The sequence below is a fragment of the Frieseomelitta varia genome, unplaced genomic scaffold, assembly GCF_011392965.1.
Source record: "Frieseomelitta varia isolate USP_RPSP 00005682 unplaced genomic scaffold, Fvar_1.2 scaffold_154, whole genome shotgun sequence".
In the NCBI taxonomy this organism is placed as follows: domain Eukaryota; kingdom Metazoa; phylum Arthropoda; class Insecta; order Hymenoptera; family Apidae; genus Frieseomelitta; species Frieseomelitta varia.
Window position 1 is genome coordinate 627,831 of NW_025109239.1, and position 20,415 is coordinate 648,245.

At 28.5% G+C, this 20,415-nt stretch overlaps 2 protein-coding genes across 6 annotated transcripts in view; one reads left to right on the plus strand and one right to left on the minus strand.

Moving 5' to 3' along the window:
- The window catches only part of LOC122536064 (FERM domain-containing protein 5), a 71,825-nt gene extending 56,596 nt beyond the window's left edge, over positions 1-15,229 (minus strand). For all 5 annotated transcript variants that reach the window (XM_043668125.1, XM_043668140.1, XM_043668132.1 and 2 more), the window contains exons 1-2: positions 14,828-15,229; positions 1,864-1,968 (exon numbers count right to left, since the gene is read on the minus strand). In XM_043668125.1, the coding sequence (XP_043524060.1) occupies positions 1,864-1,968; positions 14,828-14,923 (201 nt within the window). In that variant the 5' untranslated portion in view covers positions 14,924-15,229. The remainder of the gene's footprint in view (positions 1-1,863; positions 1,969-14,827) is intronic.
- Positions 15,230-15,806: 577 nt separating this feature from the next.
- Positions 15,807-20,415, plus strand: part of LOC122536087 (glucose-6-phosphate 1-epimerase) — a 31,680-nt gene continuing 27,071 nt past the window's right edge. The window contains exons 1-2 of the mRNA XM_043668153.1: positions 15,807-15,948; positions 16,695-16,746. Coding sequence (XP_043524088.1) covers positions 15,879-15,948; positions 16,695-16,746 — 122 coding nt within the window. The 5' untranslated portion in view covers positions 15,807-15,878. The remainder of the gene's footprint in view (positions 15,949-16,694; positions 16,747-20,415) is intronic.

Sequence of the window (20,415 nt, forward strand, 5' to 3'; positions counted from 1 at the left end):
TACTTAGGAATATTTTGAACAGTGTTCTCATATAAAAAATATTTTATATATATAATAAATATATAATAAAATACATATATAATAAAAATTCTATAGAACAAGTTATTTTAAAACATTTAATTGAAAATCCACTTTTATATTCGGGTATTTATTCAATTGAGTATTCAGTGTCATTATTTGCTACAAATATCGAGAACTTCTTTAATAGGTAATTTGATGAACAAATTATCTATTCTTCTGATAGAAAAATTTTTATATTTTAAAAGTTCTGTCCTGTCTGAAACTTTTATTTTTGAGAACGTTTATTTATCTGTTCTCATCACGACTAGTAAGAACGTTTTTCGTAAAAAAATTCTATAATCTATGTATATCAAACAGAATTTATTTAAAAGTTCCTTAACTTTTTCGATCCCTGCAGCAAAACGTTGACTATTCGAACTAATTGGGAAACAAATCCGAGTAAGCAGTTTTTCGGATAATCGATCTGAAAGAATCGAATTCGTGATCATGTCACAAATGAGCTAAAAATTAAACAATTTTCAAATATGGATGTTTATTACGTAAAACAATACATATCGTATACTCATACATATACGAATACATACGTATTCTTTCACTATTAAGAGAAAAACTTTTATTATCTCTCAACCTGGCATGCAAAGTGTTTTTTCTTGAATCAAGATCCATTTGCATGTATGTACGTATGCATGTAAACAACTTGATCATCATTTGTTATTTTCAAACTTCTATAGAGACGAAAATTCAGTAAGTTATTTTGAAACTTTAGTTCAGTGAAACAATATTGATTTAGTATTTTTAATGTCGCTAATTGTAAATTTTCTAACATTATATTCTGTGATTAAATTAAATGTTTACCATTTTTTAAACATTCAATAATATTTAATTTATCTTTTAATTCCAACACCATTCTTTTTCTTTTGATACTCATGGTATAAATGAAATCTGTACGTAAGCAGTTTACTTATTGTTAAACAGGGCACTAAAATGGAACATTTGAGGCAAGTATCCCAAAATATAAACATTGCTTGACATATATTTTAAATGTATACATACATAATCCTACATTTGGATAATCAAAATTCGAATGATCGACGTTTCGGATAATCGATGTTTACAAAAATATTTTTGTCGTCCTATATTGTACTTCTAATGTTTGGAATATGTTTGTATTAACCCTCCGACTACTGAACTTCAGCGTCCAAGTGCGTCCAGTACGCAGATTCTAAAATATCTGTTCCACGAGATTATTTAAAAGTATTCTTAAATGTAACACTTAATCTTTCTATAAAAGTTCAATAAAAACAGATTTTTTTATACAAAATATATAGGTTCGAAGAAAATATTTTTAAAAATGATAAGAACTTGTTAATTTCGATTCCTGGTTACAGTTTATAATTTTTTTGAAAAATTTGATTCTCATTATAAATAACATAGGATAAAAAGAGAAAAGAATTTAATCTTGAAATTCAATATTAAGTTCAATTTCACGGTACATTTTCTTAACGAAAATTATATACTTATCAAAAACGTAACATTTATTTTTTTAACAATCTGACAAGAAATATAAAAGTATGATTAATTAGTTTTCTATATTAGGTTTTCTATATAATGTAAAAAAAAATTATAAATTAAATAAAAATATAAAAAAAATTGGGTTTTCTATATAATGTAAAAAAATGTAAAGTAAAAAGAAAAATAAATTAAATATTGTCGAAAAAAAAAATAAAAAACGATGCTGTAGATAAGAATATTTAGTAACAAAAGTATTACATTGAGGTTAAGTCTTTAGGATTTCATTTTAAACGTTGAATTGAAGAGGAAACGATCTACAAAGACACTTACCCTTTGCCTACAATGATCCACGTAACGAAGCCCAAAATAATCCGTTTCCAAGATATTAAGTTGCTTGCATACATATTCGAGAATGTATCTTCCTTTGTGCTGAGGCTGCAACAAAAAGAAAAAGGATACTGCAGCTGATTAAAATACTAAAATTTACTACCATCATTCTATATTTAACATTACACTTTAATAAAATTCATGTCACATTGCACATCTTTCTTTCCTCTCTTTTCTTCCTTATTAATTCTAAATATGAATTAATCAAAATTGCGAGTAGAAAAAGATAACACTATAATATTTACAATAAAGTATCTAAATAGAATTTTAAATATAAAGTATACTTAATTTCATTTTATTCAAAATCGTAATATCATATACATGATTATATATCTTTTTTTTTTTTTTTAATAAAATTAAACTTAGAATTCCTGTATCTAATCAGATTTATTTTTGTTACATAATTGGCTAATAAGTTGCGTTCATTTAATAGCATAATATCAGACCTACGGCAGTCAATTATTTCTCCGTTAACATTATTTGTCACATATTGACATCGATGGGATACCATGGGGTACCACATAGCAATGGATCAGCACAGTACATAATATTCTATAAAAAAGAAAGTGTGCGTCTGAGATTTTGAAAAATTAGCTTTAACATAACATTTAGCTTTAAAAACATTGCATGATGAAAATAATAGAGAAAAAAAAAAAGATCCTGAATATACAGGATTTCTCGTTATCAAGTTATAGAAGTCCATGATTTAACCCGGGATTACCCACCTGGGGGTCTAGAGCAGGTACATCCCGGCGACTAGACCCTCACGTGGGTAATTCCGGGTTAAAAAAACAAACAGAATTTTCATACATTAAATACATACATACACATATATATACTTGAAATGTTTATTAAATGTATATACATACACACATATAGGGTGTCTCATTTGAAATGTCCCACCAATTATTTCCTACATTATTTATTATAGAAAAAAATATTTCAAGTACAACTTACTTTCTTGTCATTTTAAAATAGTCACAAATCTTGGTCTAGGCAAACGTGCTTTTAAGATTTCCAAGGGAAATCCCTGTTTTTTTTAAATGAAACTACATATTTTTTTCAGATGAATATAGCCCATTGTTTGATGAATTCTATCATGTATGAAACATCCTGAACATTGGAGAGGGTGCAACTATCCTTTAGAGATAAAATAATCAGTGCATTGACGCTCGAATGTGAAAGAGAAGATAATAATTTTTTGGTACGTTCAACACAGTTAACTTAAGAAAGACAGTAAACGACCTTGAATAATCTTGAATACCAACTATCAACATATGAAGGTTGAATCTGTCATGAAACAGACTACATGTCCAGTTGATGAAAAAGTACATACAGTTACATTAAAAAAAATAAAGGTCATTTTCAAGTCTCCGAAGCACGTTTACCTAAACCAAAATTTGTGACCATTATAAGATGTCCCCCTCAAAACAAAGTAAGTTTTATTTGAAACGTTTCTTCTATAACGAATAATTTAGAAGAGAATTGTATGGAACATTTCAATAGAACATTCTGTATATAGTACATAGATAATCATTACATACAACAAACAAAAATTTCATCAATATTTCCATACATTTTTGATACAATATAGAATATTACTACATTTTAAAATATTAAAATTAGCGATTATCAATTCTACTAATTTTTCGCTCTGTATTATTGTGCGACACATTAACACATTGATTGCCACGGTGACCAACGTTTCTGTTCCTATAAATATTTTAAAATCTGTATTTATTTACTTAATATGAATAGAATAAGATGAATACATCAATAAAAACATTTTTTAATTTTATGAGAATGAACATGTTTTCATTACATTTTTATTGTAATATTTTATTGTAATTACGTTTTTATTTCATGTAATTTTTTAAAACTGAAATATTCCGTCCCGTAGGCAAAATGAATTTTATATGGCAGACATGTGTTTTAAGATTCTTACTTCCGGAGTTGTTACCGTTACCCACTATATCATACTGTCACTATGTCATGCTGTCAGAGTGACATTAAGAACTACCATTGACAGTAAGAAGTATCATGATAGGAAATGTAATATTTTTTTTATTCGTTATTCGTGATTCATTATTTCGTTCAATTACATATTCTGATTGATACCCATAAAGTAGCCGGTTCCAAAATATTTAACACGTTATCTCTTGAACGAATTTGGATGCCCTCGCATATTAAATCACAAGACGTGATTGTCATCTGTTCAGCTAGAACGCGATGAACTAAAATAAAACATTGGAGAATTATGTGTGTGGATCAGAAATGGACAAAAAATTAATCAACAATTAACGAATAAATTTTTCCAATAATCTTTAATCGTAATTAATGATTATATTCTAATTTTATTTGTTAATCATAAATAACGATTAAATTCCTAGTTTGATCGTTAGTTTCAATGAACGTTAACTAATTACCGTTTAATCGTTAATTACGATTAAGGATTAAATTCTTACTTTAATCGTTAATTGTTATCAACGATCAAATCCCTTTCAATTTTAATCGTCAATTGGATATCTCATCAACAATTGACTAGTGAAATTCTTTCTGTAGTGAAATTAGCGTTTTCTATGTTTTCTTGAGAGATTCTAGAGTTTTTAGACATCGAGATTCTACGTTTTCATGGCTAGAAACACGTTGCAATAATATATAGAAAGATGAATGCAACGAGATTTTTTTATTATTGTTTATTTGTTTGATAAATTTTGAAGGAATTTTAAAGTCATATCATCAAAAAACGAGAAAAGACAACTATTTATACTGTTCTCTTTTCATGCATAGATTTTATAAAATTGAATTTAAAATATTTCTTAAATTATTAATTTTTCGATATAAATAGGTCAATAGTATTTTACAGAGAATGACCTGCTGCATCGATTAATGTAAAACAGATTACACGATTCCATTTAAAAAAATATTGACCTTTATATTTTGTTTACGCGTTCACATAAAAACAAATAAACTACATTCAATTACTGTTGAAACAAAACAGGTTGTATTTGAAACATTTGAAACATTTTTCGTATAACGAACAGTTATAAAGATAATTTCATTTATAGATTATGAACACTCTATTATAATGCTATAATACATATGCTATAATACATATTATAATACATATGCTAAGACGTATTATATGTTGACGTTTAGTTTTTAAATAAAGAGGAATAAATATATAATTCTTCATAACAAAAAAATGCTTTTAATAAAATTTTTTATTTTAAGGCTTTGTTTTCGAGAAAATTGAATTTATCAAGCACAAAATTTATTACAGCATACTTGAAATTAACTAATTCTAGAGATGACAGAGAAAAATAACAGAAAGTTATCCTACTTGTAAAAGTAAAAAAAATTAAAATTTTTTTAAAGCTAAATTTTCAAAAAAATAGACTTTGAATATGTTTCATTAAAAACAAAACATTTTGTTGCCTTCGTACACATGTAGTTAATAAATTTTCAAACTTGATTTTCTTGAAAATGGAGCTTTAAAAAAATTTTATTCCGTATTTTCGACTTATTTTTTAATATAGGATCATTTTCTTTCTTCATCATCAGATCCGAAGCAGCATGTACATATGTATATATATATAACAGATAATATAGTACAATAAATTAAAAATACAAACTCTACTTTTTGAATTTAATTATACCTACGTAACGAACCAGACATAATATTACAACATATAATAAAATAGAGCAAATAGCATCTTATTCTATATTATTACATATTCCATATTATTATATATTACCTAAAGATATAATAATAAATAACTCAAACTCTGAAAAAAGATATAAAAAAAAAATTACAAAGTATATTCCATCAGCTATAAGTTAAAATGGACATGAAAAAAGAAGAATAATTGCATTATCATTTATAATGTACGTATTGATTATAAATCAGTTACCCACGCAGGGGTTCACAAACTGAATTTTTCAAGATAGTAAAGAAATAATTTAATAGTTAAAAAAAGAAACAAAAAATTCAAGAGAAATTTTTGTTTTGCCAATCGAACATTTTGCGTACTGGTTTTGTCATGTCTTACGAAACAGCCAAGTTATGTACTTATAATTTGTATTGGAATCTTCTAGAAGGAAAATGATTTAAAATTTCTTGTCAATATGAGAAAGTTCAATGTTCTATTTTTTAGTTATTTATATCTATTTAAAGCGCCCATTTTTTCATGATAGCAAGAAGTCTCAACGTTTATCACGTTCTATCGCAGCTATTGTGCTGTGAGCGCTTGTTATAAGCAATCTAGAAGCAATTGCAGTGGCCGTATCTTTTCCAAACCCAATAAATATATGTAATATATACCTCTCAAATAGCCTACCTCTAAACCTACAAGAGCCAAAGGATCTTATCAACCAGATACCACCACCAATACTGATAATAGGCGATTATACTGCCACAATTTTCTTTGGGGTTCTACAAACACCAATATCCGTGGTAAAATAGAGAAACTACTAGATGATCCGAACCTCATCCTTCTCAATAGGGAATCAAACCCACTTCACGGTAAGTTCTGGAACACTCAGTGCAATAGACTTGTCAATATGCAGTAGTAGAATAGCACAATACATGGAATGAAATACTTTAGAAGACTTACACGACAGTGACCACTTCCCAATAGTAATAAACTCTGACGACCACTCCTCCCCGACTCAAATCCAACCAACGACCAAATGGAATCTTAAAAAAATCGACTGGTATAAATACAAAAAAAAAAATAAGTGATCTCCTCCAAAATCCTTCACCATACGGCATCGACCCAACCAATATAAATAGCGCAATAAAAACACTTGAATCAAGCATCAATACAGCAGCGCAAGAAGTATCCCCTCCAAGGAAACCAAAAAACAACGACAACAAAAAAAAAACATTCCACCCCTTGGTGGAACGAAGAATATCAAAAAGAAAGTCACCAGGCTTTTGACAAAGCCAAAAAACACCCCACGACAGAAAACTTAACCAAATTCAAGAAACTAGCCAAATTCCAAAAACTAATTAAACACAGCAAAAGACTATCGTGGAATACGTACATCTCTACCATAACTAATCAAATCTCAACGGATGAAGTATGGAAAAAAATCAAAAACATCAACGGTAAAACATACAATTCAACAATCTAATTCCTCGACCTGGGTGACAATAAATATGTAACCGAACCAAAAGATATAGTAGAAGAAGACCTTCCAAAAAAATTCTAACACCATCCACGATTCACCACCCTCCACAAATAACCTACTCACTGCAATAATATCTAACAAACATACGAATAGATCAACATACCACCATTGAACCCACCATAAACTCACCAATATCCTTAAAAGAATTCATATTCACTTTACATTTAACAAAACTCATCCCCAGGACCAGACAACATCCCCAACTTATAAAACTACTTCCCGGTGGTGTAATTGAATACCTCTTAAAAATATACAACTGCATATGGACCCAAAAAGTATTCCCAGACACGTGGAGAAAAGCGATCGTAGTACCGATTCCTAACTCAAACCAAACAAAGACAAACACATACCAGAAAATTACAGACCAATAGCCCTAACCACCTGTCTAGGCAAAATCCTGGAAAAAACCATCAACAAACGATTAAGATGGTATCTAGAATCCAATAATACGCTTACACTCAACCAGTATGGTTTTAGACAATATCGATCAACCACAGACGTCTTAATAAACATAAAAACAAGCATACGTGAAGCGTTTCTAAACAACGAATACCTTATTAAAGTATGTTTAGACATCGAAAAAGCATACGACACAATACAAAGAACTAAAATCATAAACACCCTGATCTGGCTAGGAATAAAAGAACGCATGCTCGCTTTCATAAAAAACTTCCTTAAAAACAGATACATCCAGATTAGAATCAACGGACACCTCTCCAACCCAACCATAATATAGAACGGAGTACTACAAGGGTCGGCAATCAGCGTCACCCTGTTTTTAATAGGCATCAACAACATAATCAAAAGTATGAAACCTCCGGTCCAAGGAAACTTGTTCGCAGACCTTACTCTCACATGCAGTAGAAAAAACATAAACACAACAATCGAGCTACTACAAGCAAGCCTGAACGAACTACTAATATAGTCAAAAAAGTCAAATTTTCCCTCCATAAAACTAAATGTATAGTTTTTACCAAAAAACGAAAATTGCACCAAAATATACCAAAATTATATATGGAAAAAGTCGAGATAAACAGTCAACAACATAAAACTACTCGGTCTTACTTTTGACCAAAAACTAACATGATTCCCCCACTTAAAATCATTCAAACCAACATGTTCCCAAAGAATTAACATCATAAAAGCCCTAGCTCACCACAGTTGGGGAGCGGATCAAGAAATTCTAATAAAAACCTACCAAGCACTAATAAGAAGCAAATTGGACTACGGATCAATAATATAAAATTCAACCAAACCTAACATAATCTAACTAATTGAACCCATCCAGAACTCGGCACTCTACTAGCTACAGGACGCTACCGCACAAGCCCGTTAACTATTTGAAACTAAAGAAATGTCCCTCGAACAGAAAAGAAAACTACTTAGCTTAAGATATGCAATAAAAAAAAACATCAGTACTAAATAATCCAACATACAACAATACATTTATCGACAGATTAATTAACCAACCCAACAGAAATTCAAAACTCCCGGCACCATTCTGCATCAGTTTAAAAGGATATCCCAATACACTTGAAATTACTTCAACACCAATTATCGAACGCAACTACGGAAAAATAGCCCCATGGTCATTAAAAACACCAAAAATAAAATAAACACTGATTTGGCTAATCACAAAAAGAATGAAAAAAGCAATATAGAACACAAACAAGAGTTTCTGAAATTAAACAACACCTATAAGAATTACCACAAGATTTACACAGACGCTTCCAAAACCAAACACGGAATTGGATTCGCAATTGTTACAGAAAATACCACTAAAAAACAACGGCTCTCCAAACACATCTATCCTGACTGCTGAAACTTACGCAGTACAGAAACGCTACGGTACATCTAAGAGAACAACTACCAGCAGTAATCTACACAGATTCCTTGACCGCGATAACAAACATCAATTCCATAAAAAAGCACGAAGTCACACAAATTATCCAGAAAACATACACCGAACTTACTAACGACCATAAACAAATAATAATCACCTGGATCTCTTCACACCAAGGAATAGGAAACTAGAAAGCCGACACTTAGCCAAAGAAGCAACAACAGATCGAACAAACGAAACCAACATCCCAATCCCACACCAAGACCTACTATCTTCAACGATCAAATTTGAAAGAGAAGAATGGAATTTGGACTACGACAAACAGAACCAAAATACACGACATAGCACATCATTTCTACCAAAAAATACCAAATTACAATATAAGCAGAAAAGAAAGGATAGCTATGACTAGACTTAGAATCGGACACTTCAAGATCACACATGAATATTTCTTAGCCAAAACAGAACCACCTTTCTGCAACACTTACAATCAACAAATTACCATCTAATATTTGTTACATGAATGCAGAAAATATCTAAACCTAAGAAGTAAATACAGATTAAACCGAAACACCGCCCTAACCTGCCAGAAACACTAAAAAAATGTTATCAGCTACCTAAAGAAGACCCAACTATTCAAATTTCGACCAAATATGAAGCAAAAATTCCAGCATGTCGTTAGAGACCTCGTAGTCGATGCGATCCCATTTAAAAAAAAAATACCCAAAAGAAACCAAAAAATTTTTAAAGAACTCGAGCATCAATTTACTTGAATGGCCGGCACAGAACCCCGACTGAAACCCCATAGAAAATCTATGAAATACGAGGATTTCCCCAGATAGACGCAGTAATGAAACAAATTTTTATCCGACAAATAGCTGACTTTCCTATTTAATATTGCTTATTTGTAAAAAAATATAAATTTGGGGATTCACGGTGAAGGTTTTTGTCACGTGGTTAGGTGTTGCACTTACTGAATATTTCGCTGGCTGCTGTGTACTGTTGTTGTGGGCTGTTTTTACTGAATTGTTTTTTTCTTTCGCGGCGTGTTGGAGTCGCCTCTTATACAGACCAATATATCTCTTTATGATATCTTTAGGAAGGTAAGGCATTTTATGACTATTAGCAAGGTTAATCCCATAAAGTAATTTTAGCAATTGCACATTACATTTAATGGTCCTATAAGACCAAGGGCAGAGGAACGCATCCCCTACAGTAAATATTATTTTTAATTTTTCATTAAATAATGTACTATGAGGATACATAATAAATGAAATTTAAGGATATGACACTAATGCTGATACGTTCAAACTATAATACCACCTGTCCACAGAATTCTGTCCTCCACTGTATATATATAATACCAGGTGTTTGCGTTATTTTTGTTCAGAATTTTTTTCGGAACTGATAAACAAGAGAGAAAAATGGCACAGGACAGTTGGTACGGTTTGCTATGACCAATACAGTATATAACAATTTTTTATGTTCACAATATTTTTCACGAATTTTTTATATAGAATGCTATTTTTTTGTTTGTTTGTCATATAAAAATGACTCTTAAGATGAATTCAAATATATGGTTTCTAAAGGGTCAAGAATGAGAGAAATTAAATTAAAATATTTATAACGAATTGAAGCATACGTACACACACGCACGCACGCACACACACACAAGAGAAAATTATTTTATAACTTTTCCACCATCTTCAGTATATATAGTTATGCATTTTCGATTCGTTGGAATATTTAGAATTATCTCTTGCAAAAAAATTTCGTTAACAGCCAAATCAAAAATTGGCCAATTTCTACTATTATTTATTATCTTTAGTTTCCAAATAGCATTTTGTTCTGAAAATCCATCGTGAAAATAATTTTAAAAAATTTTTTAATTTTCTAGCAGAGACATTTAAAAGTCTTGCTATGCAAAATCCGCGAAAATCTACGGATTCCAAATTGTTAATTTAGTGTACTCGACTGATTTTAATTAAATGTGTTTTTCTCGAAAACGAAAATTTTCATTCTTGTTTTTCGTACTGTTTTGAACTGTAGAATCACCCTGGCCCAATTTGCTTCTACATATCATGACTTGTGGCTCACCCTTATACTAGTAAACCAATATATTATAATATAAATGAACCAATATCAACGAAAAATATGTTTTAAACTATTATAACTCCATAAAGAAAAATCATATAAAAATCTACTTAGTCTCATTTTAAAGCGTAAAATCTCTATTTTGACAGTTCTGAGTTCATTTTTTTTTTTTTTCAAAGACTTTTACATGAGTGAAAATGAAGTTTTTAGCACAGTATGTACAGTAACATTTTGGGAGTAATATTTTGGGATCCTATATAGAATTTTCAAATAATCCGTACTTTTTTACTTCCTTTCATTAATGTAATTGACTGTGACCACAGAAGTCTTGTATTATCGTACCGATTTAAGCTGTATTCTAGAACTTCTTACTTTTTTCTAGAACTTACTTCTTTCTACTTTTTAATTCTAATCAGAAATTTCACTTTTGCACACGTATGTATATAAAACAATTTGTAAAATTAATAGCAAATTAATAACTACAAATAATATTCTATGTTCTTACGAAACTAACGGTCTACAAATATATTCTATGTACTTATGAAATTAACTACAAATTATAGTTAGATAAATTAGGAAAGACCAAAGCAAGTTGATAAGTTTTTCAATTTTTAATGCAATTAATTTTGCAATTAATTATTATATTAATATGCTTAAAATTTTAACTATTTCGTTAACATTTCTTTAATAAGAAATTCGTTTTATCACTAAAATAAAAAATCAATTGGGGGAGACCGAAAAAATCATATAGTTTTTGTTATTTTTTAAAGGAATAATGTCATATTAAAAAGAATTATAAACCAACGAAACAGTCAACGAAATTGAGAAAAATCGCTAAACTAAAAATTTACCAAATATATTTTGCCTATTTAACTGTAAATATCATTATATTATAATATAAATTAATATCATATATATTACAAAAATACGAATGTATCAATTACAGCACAGCGTTTATACATATATAAAATATTTTGATTATTAACTCTTTGCATTTTGAGAACACTTTGAACACAACAAAGAATGCAAACTACGAAAATGATTATAGTGCAAAAGATTAATACAGTAATAAGCTTATAATTGATCAACTTCTGTTATCTTTATTTACTTTGTCTTATTATCCAAACAAAGGACATGAGATTCTACAGTAACTACTTGTGTGACTAAGTATACATTAATATTATTTCAATATTATAATTGTAATTTAGTAATATAATTCTAATTCAGCTACATATGCATATAAACAACAGAAAATTTAGTCGATAGGAAATTAAAAAATTAGTCAGTTTCCAAATTTGCGTAACAATCATATATATATATAATAATACATATAACAATAATATATAATATATGTATAATCATTTATTATGTATTTTAGATTAAAAATGTTTTGTAGCATTTTATATAAACCAATTTCATGACATGCATTTTACACGCCAACAATTTATTTACACCACAAGAAGTCATTATATAAAAACAAAATAACAGAATATAATTATCTTATTTTCAAGTAACTTAATAAGAAGTCAAATTTATCCAGCATATGAATGTTTTCTTCAAACAAATTGAGAAGTCAACACAAATATTTATTTTTTATTTTACTTTAGATAATAAGTCTAATTCTATCATAATAAACAATAAATTCCATATATATCATTCTGATCTGAATGATCTGATCATACATGTATACCATATAATAGCCAAATAATTTCAGTGCATCAACCTGATTTTGTATCAACTTACTTCAATCTTTCTTATTAATTGTTAATAACAATATATATATATTTTTATGATTTATTGCTTCATATATAATATTAATAATACTTATTATGTAACAAATTGAAGATAAAGAGCTTGTAAATAGTTTCATAATCTCGGATAATTACACACATCTCATTGTTGCATATCACGATGAATCTTTAACTCTAGCTACAATGTATAGCTTCAAATATTTTTAAATGATAATGTATTTATGCTACTAATAATAATTGTAGCTTGTTATTTTCATGAAAGAGAAAACATAACATTGTCGAATTGTTCAAATGAACTGTACCATTATGTATTAGACTATATTATATTGCATAACATAAATTGTAAAATATATGAAGACTACCATATGTCATTTATTATGTTAAACATAAATAACAAAAATAAGTTTACTGAATTACAATTAACAAATTCACAAGCACAAACATAATAACATCTAAACAAATTACATTACTCGTTATATCTATAATTAAATATTAATGAATGAAATAATGATGAAGCAAACAATAAATCATTCAAATTATGACAGTTTTAATTTAAAAAATTGTATACAAAGAAAACTTAAAAACAAACATATAGTAGAGTTGAAACATACATCAATGTTAATTATATACATATGTATAATTAGATATATAGATTAATATATATTATATTTGTGTTATACTTATGTATATATTTCATTTTATTCGTGCCAAACTCATATATGTATGTATATAATATGACATACGCACGCGCCACGAGCTTTATGACTAGTCACATTATAAGTTATAAATATTATAAAAATGGACACATTTTTTGGCATCACACCATTATTTAATGGCATCTATTTAACTTTTAATATTAATTATATTATTTTGTAATGTTTAGTGAAAATTTTGCAACTAATAAAGGAAATAAAGATACATAAAATTTGCCGAGTATATACATCTGTGTATATATATATATCGAATATACATGTATTATTTTTCTGTATTTGCTATTATTAATACATATAATACTTTAATATATAAAAATATTAAAAATTGTTAAAATATTAAACATATTCAAAGAAATATCTACTTAAAATATATACATATACATATTTTTTACATGATGATTTTGCATACGTACCGTCATACATATGTTCTCTTTTGTGTATAAAATGGGAAAATAAAAATGGAAATGTCCAATAAAGTATCAAAATATCTAATACCAAAAACGTATATACAATTATCAGAATAATATATTCTATAATATTGTAATTATCAGAAGAATATTCCATGTTATTGTAATATTCTTGTCGATATGTGCACGTGGCTTACGGCCTAAGAAAACCATCAATATTGGTCGCATACATATGTATGTATATAGATATATAGATACATATATACATGCATATGCAAATAACATACATAGTAGACAGTACGAGTAAAATATCAAGTTGAATACGTCACCTAAAACGTAATACGATTTGGCACACGAAAATATACTAACTGTTCCGAAACTGTATTTAGTTTACTGAAAAATCATCGAATTTAATGAAATCCTCAACTAAAAACATTGCAATTAATAAATTTTAAAACATTATTCCAAAATCGAAAATCTTCAAGCAAAAGCAAACGACATCTTCATCTTGTCATGCTACTAACACTATTGGAATATAACTTTACATAAGACATAGTTGATCACACGACTCATGTTTACGATGCACAAGTACAAAAACGCTAAATCTGTTATATAACGTATCGCAACTAACAAAGAAAAAAAATTTTTGAATAAATAAACAGTTACATCGGTCACTTTCTGGAATCGATCGAAATGCTTGTTTCGCTTAAATACAGACCTGTGCGGAATATTTTTTTCAACTAACTTATAGACATATTTAGGCGTTCACGAGCCGGTAAATTCTCAGCTTGTTTGAAACTAAGCGATCGTTACCGGCAAGAACGAAAAGGGGTGAAAGCGTGTGTACAAGCACCATCAATAGACGATCCTGTGGGGGGGTGACTTACTTAACCAATATCTCACCTGAAAGTCGCAGTGGATAATTTCGGCGTCGTCTAGAAGTCGAATAGTGGCGCGATGCACCACCGTAACGTCACTTTTACTACCAAATTTCAACATTTCTGCCCTCAAGTCGCCACCCGAATTATCCCCCCGACCCTCATCGTCTCCTGCCCCACAACACCACACACTGCCAGCTAATTACTTTCGATTCACGTTATTGTTGTCGTAAATAATAATAATCGTCGCTGACATGCGACTTTTCAGTAAATTTTCCGGCAAGTTGATATAACGCACGATGACACTACACAACGAACGACACATCACCGTAATAGAATACCAAACTTTCTGTCAACCGGTCCTGTCTTCTGACCCACTGTTGCAACGATGCCATGTTCTCAACTCACGTAACAAACCCCATGTTGCCATTTCGAAATATAGCGACCGCATGATGTGATTGGTCCGTGGCTAGACTGTGGCGGGAAATTTCAAAGTGAAATTATAAATATCACATTTTCTTTCAATTAAATTTATAAATAAAACAATTATTAAACATGTGTCAACGAGGATACTGTTTCGCTTTATTTGTATTACAATTGAGTTTTATTTTATCTTAGAATGAAACAAAACAGTTTTTTGTCGATAAATCTATTTCAAAACTTATTCAGCATAGATGACATTATGATAAAAATCATAAATAAGAAAATGTATCATTATAACATGTAAACCATTCATATTTAATTTATTACTGGTTTTTGATGATGAAAAAAAATAAGAGAATGCATTTAGCAGTAAAAGATTTTAAATATAAAATAAAGGAATTTCATTTTTATCAATATCAAGTAAAACGATTCTTCTTTTTTTACAATCGTACTATACTCTCATTGTCGAAAACCATTTTTATCGAAACATTGCTTCTACATGAGGTTACAGTAATATCCCATAGATGGTGCTCAACGATAAATGACTTGTGTATTAAAGTAGTAAATTGAAATATGGTGGGGATAAACTAGGGGCATTGAACAAAGGTTGACTGCGTTGGCCGAGGAGTCGGCGGCGCATTCACGACTTAAACATGGCAGCGGCTACCAGCGTTGTCGTGCTCGACAGGGGCAACAATACCACCTGCACGATTAATTTACACGGTGTGTGTGCGCGCGTACATATTACAACAAACCACTAGATCTGCGAGTTGACTATCGAGTTTTATTAAAATTTACTTGGACTAACGTGTAAAGACGTAAACAAATACACCGCGGTATACATATACATGCATGCACAAACACATTTGACGATCATCTTTATCCTGAAAAACAATGTTCCACATCATCATAAGGTGTTACTGAAAATAAAAAGAATTTCGACAAAGAATGATCGCGTAGAAAAACAGTTTGAAAGAAGTACATCGTAAAGATTTATTGACAACGTACCGCTCTCAGATTTGTGTCCCATTTTTATAAGAAGACAAAGTGTGTGCGCGCCTTTACTCAAGCCTAACCTCTAGTTTTTGTGGTGTTTTCATAACGTGTCTGCGAGTTTGCACATGCATCTACAAATTAAATTATTTACTATAAATTAAAAATTTAACCAGCTATGTCGATCATTTTTATTACTTATTAAATAGGCGTCAACGTTTTTTTTTTTTTTTTTTTTAACGTATTCGCTTAATCATTGTAAACACGCCGTACGTTTTCCTCAATTTTTGATAATACTATTGACAGTTAGAATAAGTGTGTGCAATAAAAATTTCCATTCAAATTAATGTCAAATAGAAAGATGAACAACATCGAAAAATTGAATTTTGATCGAAAAAACAAACATGCACAAATTTACGTCCACGTAACTAAAGAATCAAATTTTGTTATAATGTACAAAATTTTTCGTTTTTCAGGAGCTACCGTGGTATCCTGGAGAGTAAATAACCAAGAACAGCTATTCGTCAGGTAAGTTTCTGTAATATTTCTATCGATAAAAATAATTTGTTATGATTAATAACAATGAATGTTTTTGTACTAAAATAATTATAAAGCATAGAGCAAATTATTTAGTTTCAAACTCATTCTTTGTCTTTATAATATAATATTTGTATAAAACTTGTTTGCAAATGAAAATATTCATTATTTTTTTAATAAATTTATTTTGATATAATTAGCTAACATTGTCATATAGCTGTTATGACGAAAATTGAAAAATTATTAATACAAAATATTGACTACAAATAATATCATACAAACAAATGCTTAATTAATACGAAAATATTAGGTAATACAAAATATTCTTAAAAACAAACATGCACAAATTTACGTCCACGTAACATAAAGAATATCAAATTTTGTTATAATGTACAAAATTTGAACTGATTAATATTTTGTGTAATATTATTGATATACGTTATATCTGAGAAAACAAAAATTCATTGAGATTATTTCCTTTTACATATGTTTGATTTTTCTTTTTCTTTTCTCTTCTTCTTTTTTTAAGTGAATTAATCGTAATTATATTAGTTAAGATTTACTAGAAATTGATTTACTTCAAATCGATTATCATTTAAGTACTTGAATCTTAATATATATATAATACAATGTATTTTTTTTTCATTTTCAAAATAGATACAAATGTAAGGATAAAATATTGCAAAAGAATTCACAGTATTGATAATATGCATTTAAACTATTAATTTTTGAACCACCGGCCAAAAAGTTGCCGATCTGGATGACTTTTGAATTATTCACATATCGGAATTGTGAATACTAATAAGTATCATTTTTCTGACTATTTAGAAAATTTTCCATTTTCCAAGAGTCAATTTAAAATTACATATGATAAATAAATAAAAATTAATTCTTTTTTATGCAAAATTCTTGGAAAAAACCTAAAGTATCGGTATTTTTTTTAAATTCGTAATTTTTGATGTTTTCTATTTATTCTATAATATCAAAATGTACCAAAATAATTTTTGAACATTTTGAATTATAAATATTTAGCATGAGAAAGTATACACAAATTTTCGAAATTTCAAATTAATATTATAAATAGTTACGAATAGTATATACAGAATAATTACGAATAGTATACGCACAGCTGTCATATAGTTAATGTCTAGATAAAGCCCCTACAATATAAAAATAATGATTATCTGAAAAAATAAAATAATAACTAGACAATGAAAAGAATTTATAAAATAAGTATTAAAATTGTGTATTACTTAGATAATTCATTATTACGACAGTTTAATGTTTTATGTCTGTTAATTAAGTTTATAATTATTCGTATAGTTACTAACGTAAATTTTTTCTTTTCGACTTGATCCTGTTATAAGATACATGGGAAAATTGATATTCTATATGCAAAATCATTTCATTATGTAGACGCTTAATCATTTCATTATTTTACGTCGTGTAAATGCATTACATAAAAGTAATTTTTAAATACAAATTGTTTGATTTGAACAGATAGATATGAGAATAAGAACTACGATGCTAAAAAAAGAAAAGGCATCCTCTGTTCTTCAATGATCATAATAAATTATAAAGTATTTGAAATAAGCAAAATATCCAACACCACGTAATGTAATCGTGATGTATGTTATGTAATCATTTCTCAGTTTGCTAATACTACAGAAAATATATATTATTTCGATAGACGAAGAGAGAATATTAACATTAGCCTTTTTCTGATATATTATTTATAAAGGTTTCGATGTAAATTTTGATTTTACGATAGAATATTGGAATTCACATATATTTATATTGGACAAAAACATACATATAAAAGAAGTATTTTTAATTAAATATTTGTCTATAACTATATGACAATTTTCATTGGTATACATCGTTACTGCATAAATTTTTAATACGTGTGTTATTTATACATTTTTAATGAGTAGAAATAATATTGAAGAAAAATAGTAGGAGTAGGATATAGCAGGAACAACAGCATACAAGACATGCGTATACACCTGCTATGAAAGAGCCGCTTAAAAGCGCGGTGCCCGTGACGATCGCTTTAAAAGCAGCAGCCTGAGAGCAGACGATGAAAAAACTGACGAAGCGAAGGCAAGGGCGCTCTGGACCAGTAGGTATATACCTTTAACACGAAGTTCAGGGCCCCTCGCCAGTTGCTAGTCATTGGTTCTTCCGACTCTAAAGGTGCTGTCAGGGCCACTTGTTTCTATCCTCTCATCTTTCCTTAAATGTAAATCAATTTTTCTTCAAGTATAAATATATACCAAAAAATGAAAAGTTGTGAAAAGTTTTCACGACTTTTCATTTCCCAAATACGATGTATACTATTTTAAAAATTGAAAGTCTAAAAGACAGCGAGTCAACAGGCATACTTGTAATTTACTCTAATTCCCATGGAAACAGCTATAAAAGTTACATCGGCATGTCCGGTTTGATATGAATCTCTTAGGCACGAGATGTGCCTAAGAAATACGCCCTTGTATAGTCGTAATACTTACGAATCTTTTCGTATCTTTATTGTATATATTTTGGAACTATGTACAGAAGCTCTGATTATCATATTTTTACTATTGTGTCAATGTTATTCTCTTTCAAATCTATTATATCTAAATAGATTTTGTAAATATACCTAAATAAAATCATATGTTGGGTTAAAGTAGCATCATAATTGTTTTATTGATATTTGAATAATGTCATAAATAATAATATTAAATATAATTTTGTTCAAATTGGCTAGTCATTTAATTTTTTGAAAAATTTTCTTTACATTTTGAGATTAATATTCTCAACATAAATAATAAATAAGTTTCAGTTACAGATTTTTGTGACTAATAAAGGGTAAAAATTAGTAAATTCTTATTATATGAAGTCTAATTATATTTATTTTTTATTTTCACCAAGTTCATACAAATGAACCTAAGTAAATATTCAGTATATCATGCTAGTTGTAAATTATCCGTTCATAGAATACTTGATAACACTGTAAATTGTTGTTAAATTAACCAACCAAAGCAATTCGTCAAATAAAGTTCGTATCTAAAGGCAAATCTTTATGATATGTAAAGAAAAGAATCTTTATATTATATGTGCATATATATGATACAAAAGTTGATCTGTAAATTTACTCGAGCTTTTTGTCTAAAACACTTATTTATTTGCACTTTTCACTCTTCAAAGCTACATTATTATTATTTATAAAATTTATGGATTTCTACACTGTAATAAAATAGTAATATTAATTATTATTATTAATAACTAATATAGTTAAAATTAACATTTTAATTACTTGCAAAATATGTTATGTATATTGTAACCATATATTTATATTAAAAATCATCCTTTACTTAATTACATAAGTCGCGAAAAAAATTTTTTTCTTTAATTTTTACTTAATTTTTTATAAGAAATTGTCATGCATATTATTTGAGTATATACTGACGTATTAATTTCCAACAAAACATGTTTATTAATGGATTGATTATTTCATTATTATTTAATCCTTTCCATTTTAGAGAATAAATATGCAATATGTATACAAGATGTCCATCATAGTAGTCTTTAAAATTTTTCAGGCACTTTCTCTAATTAACAAAAGTTAACTAGTACTTATAATAATAACTAACTTAAGAAAAATAACCAAACAAAATT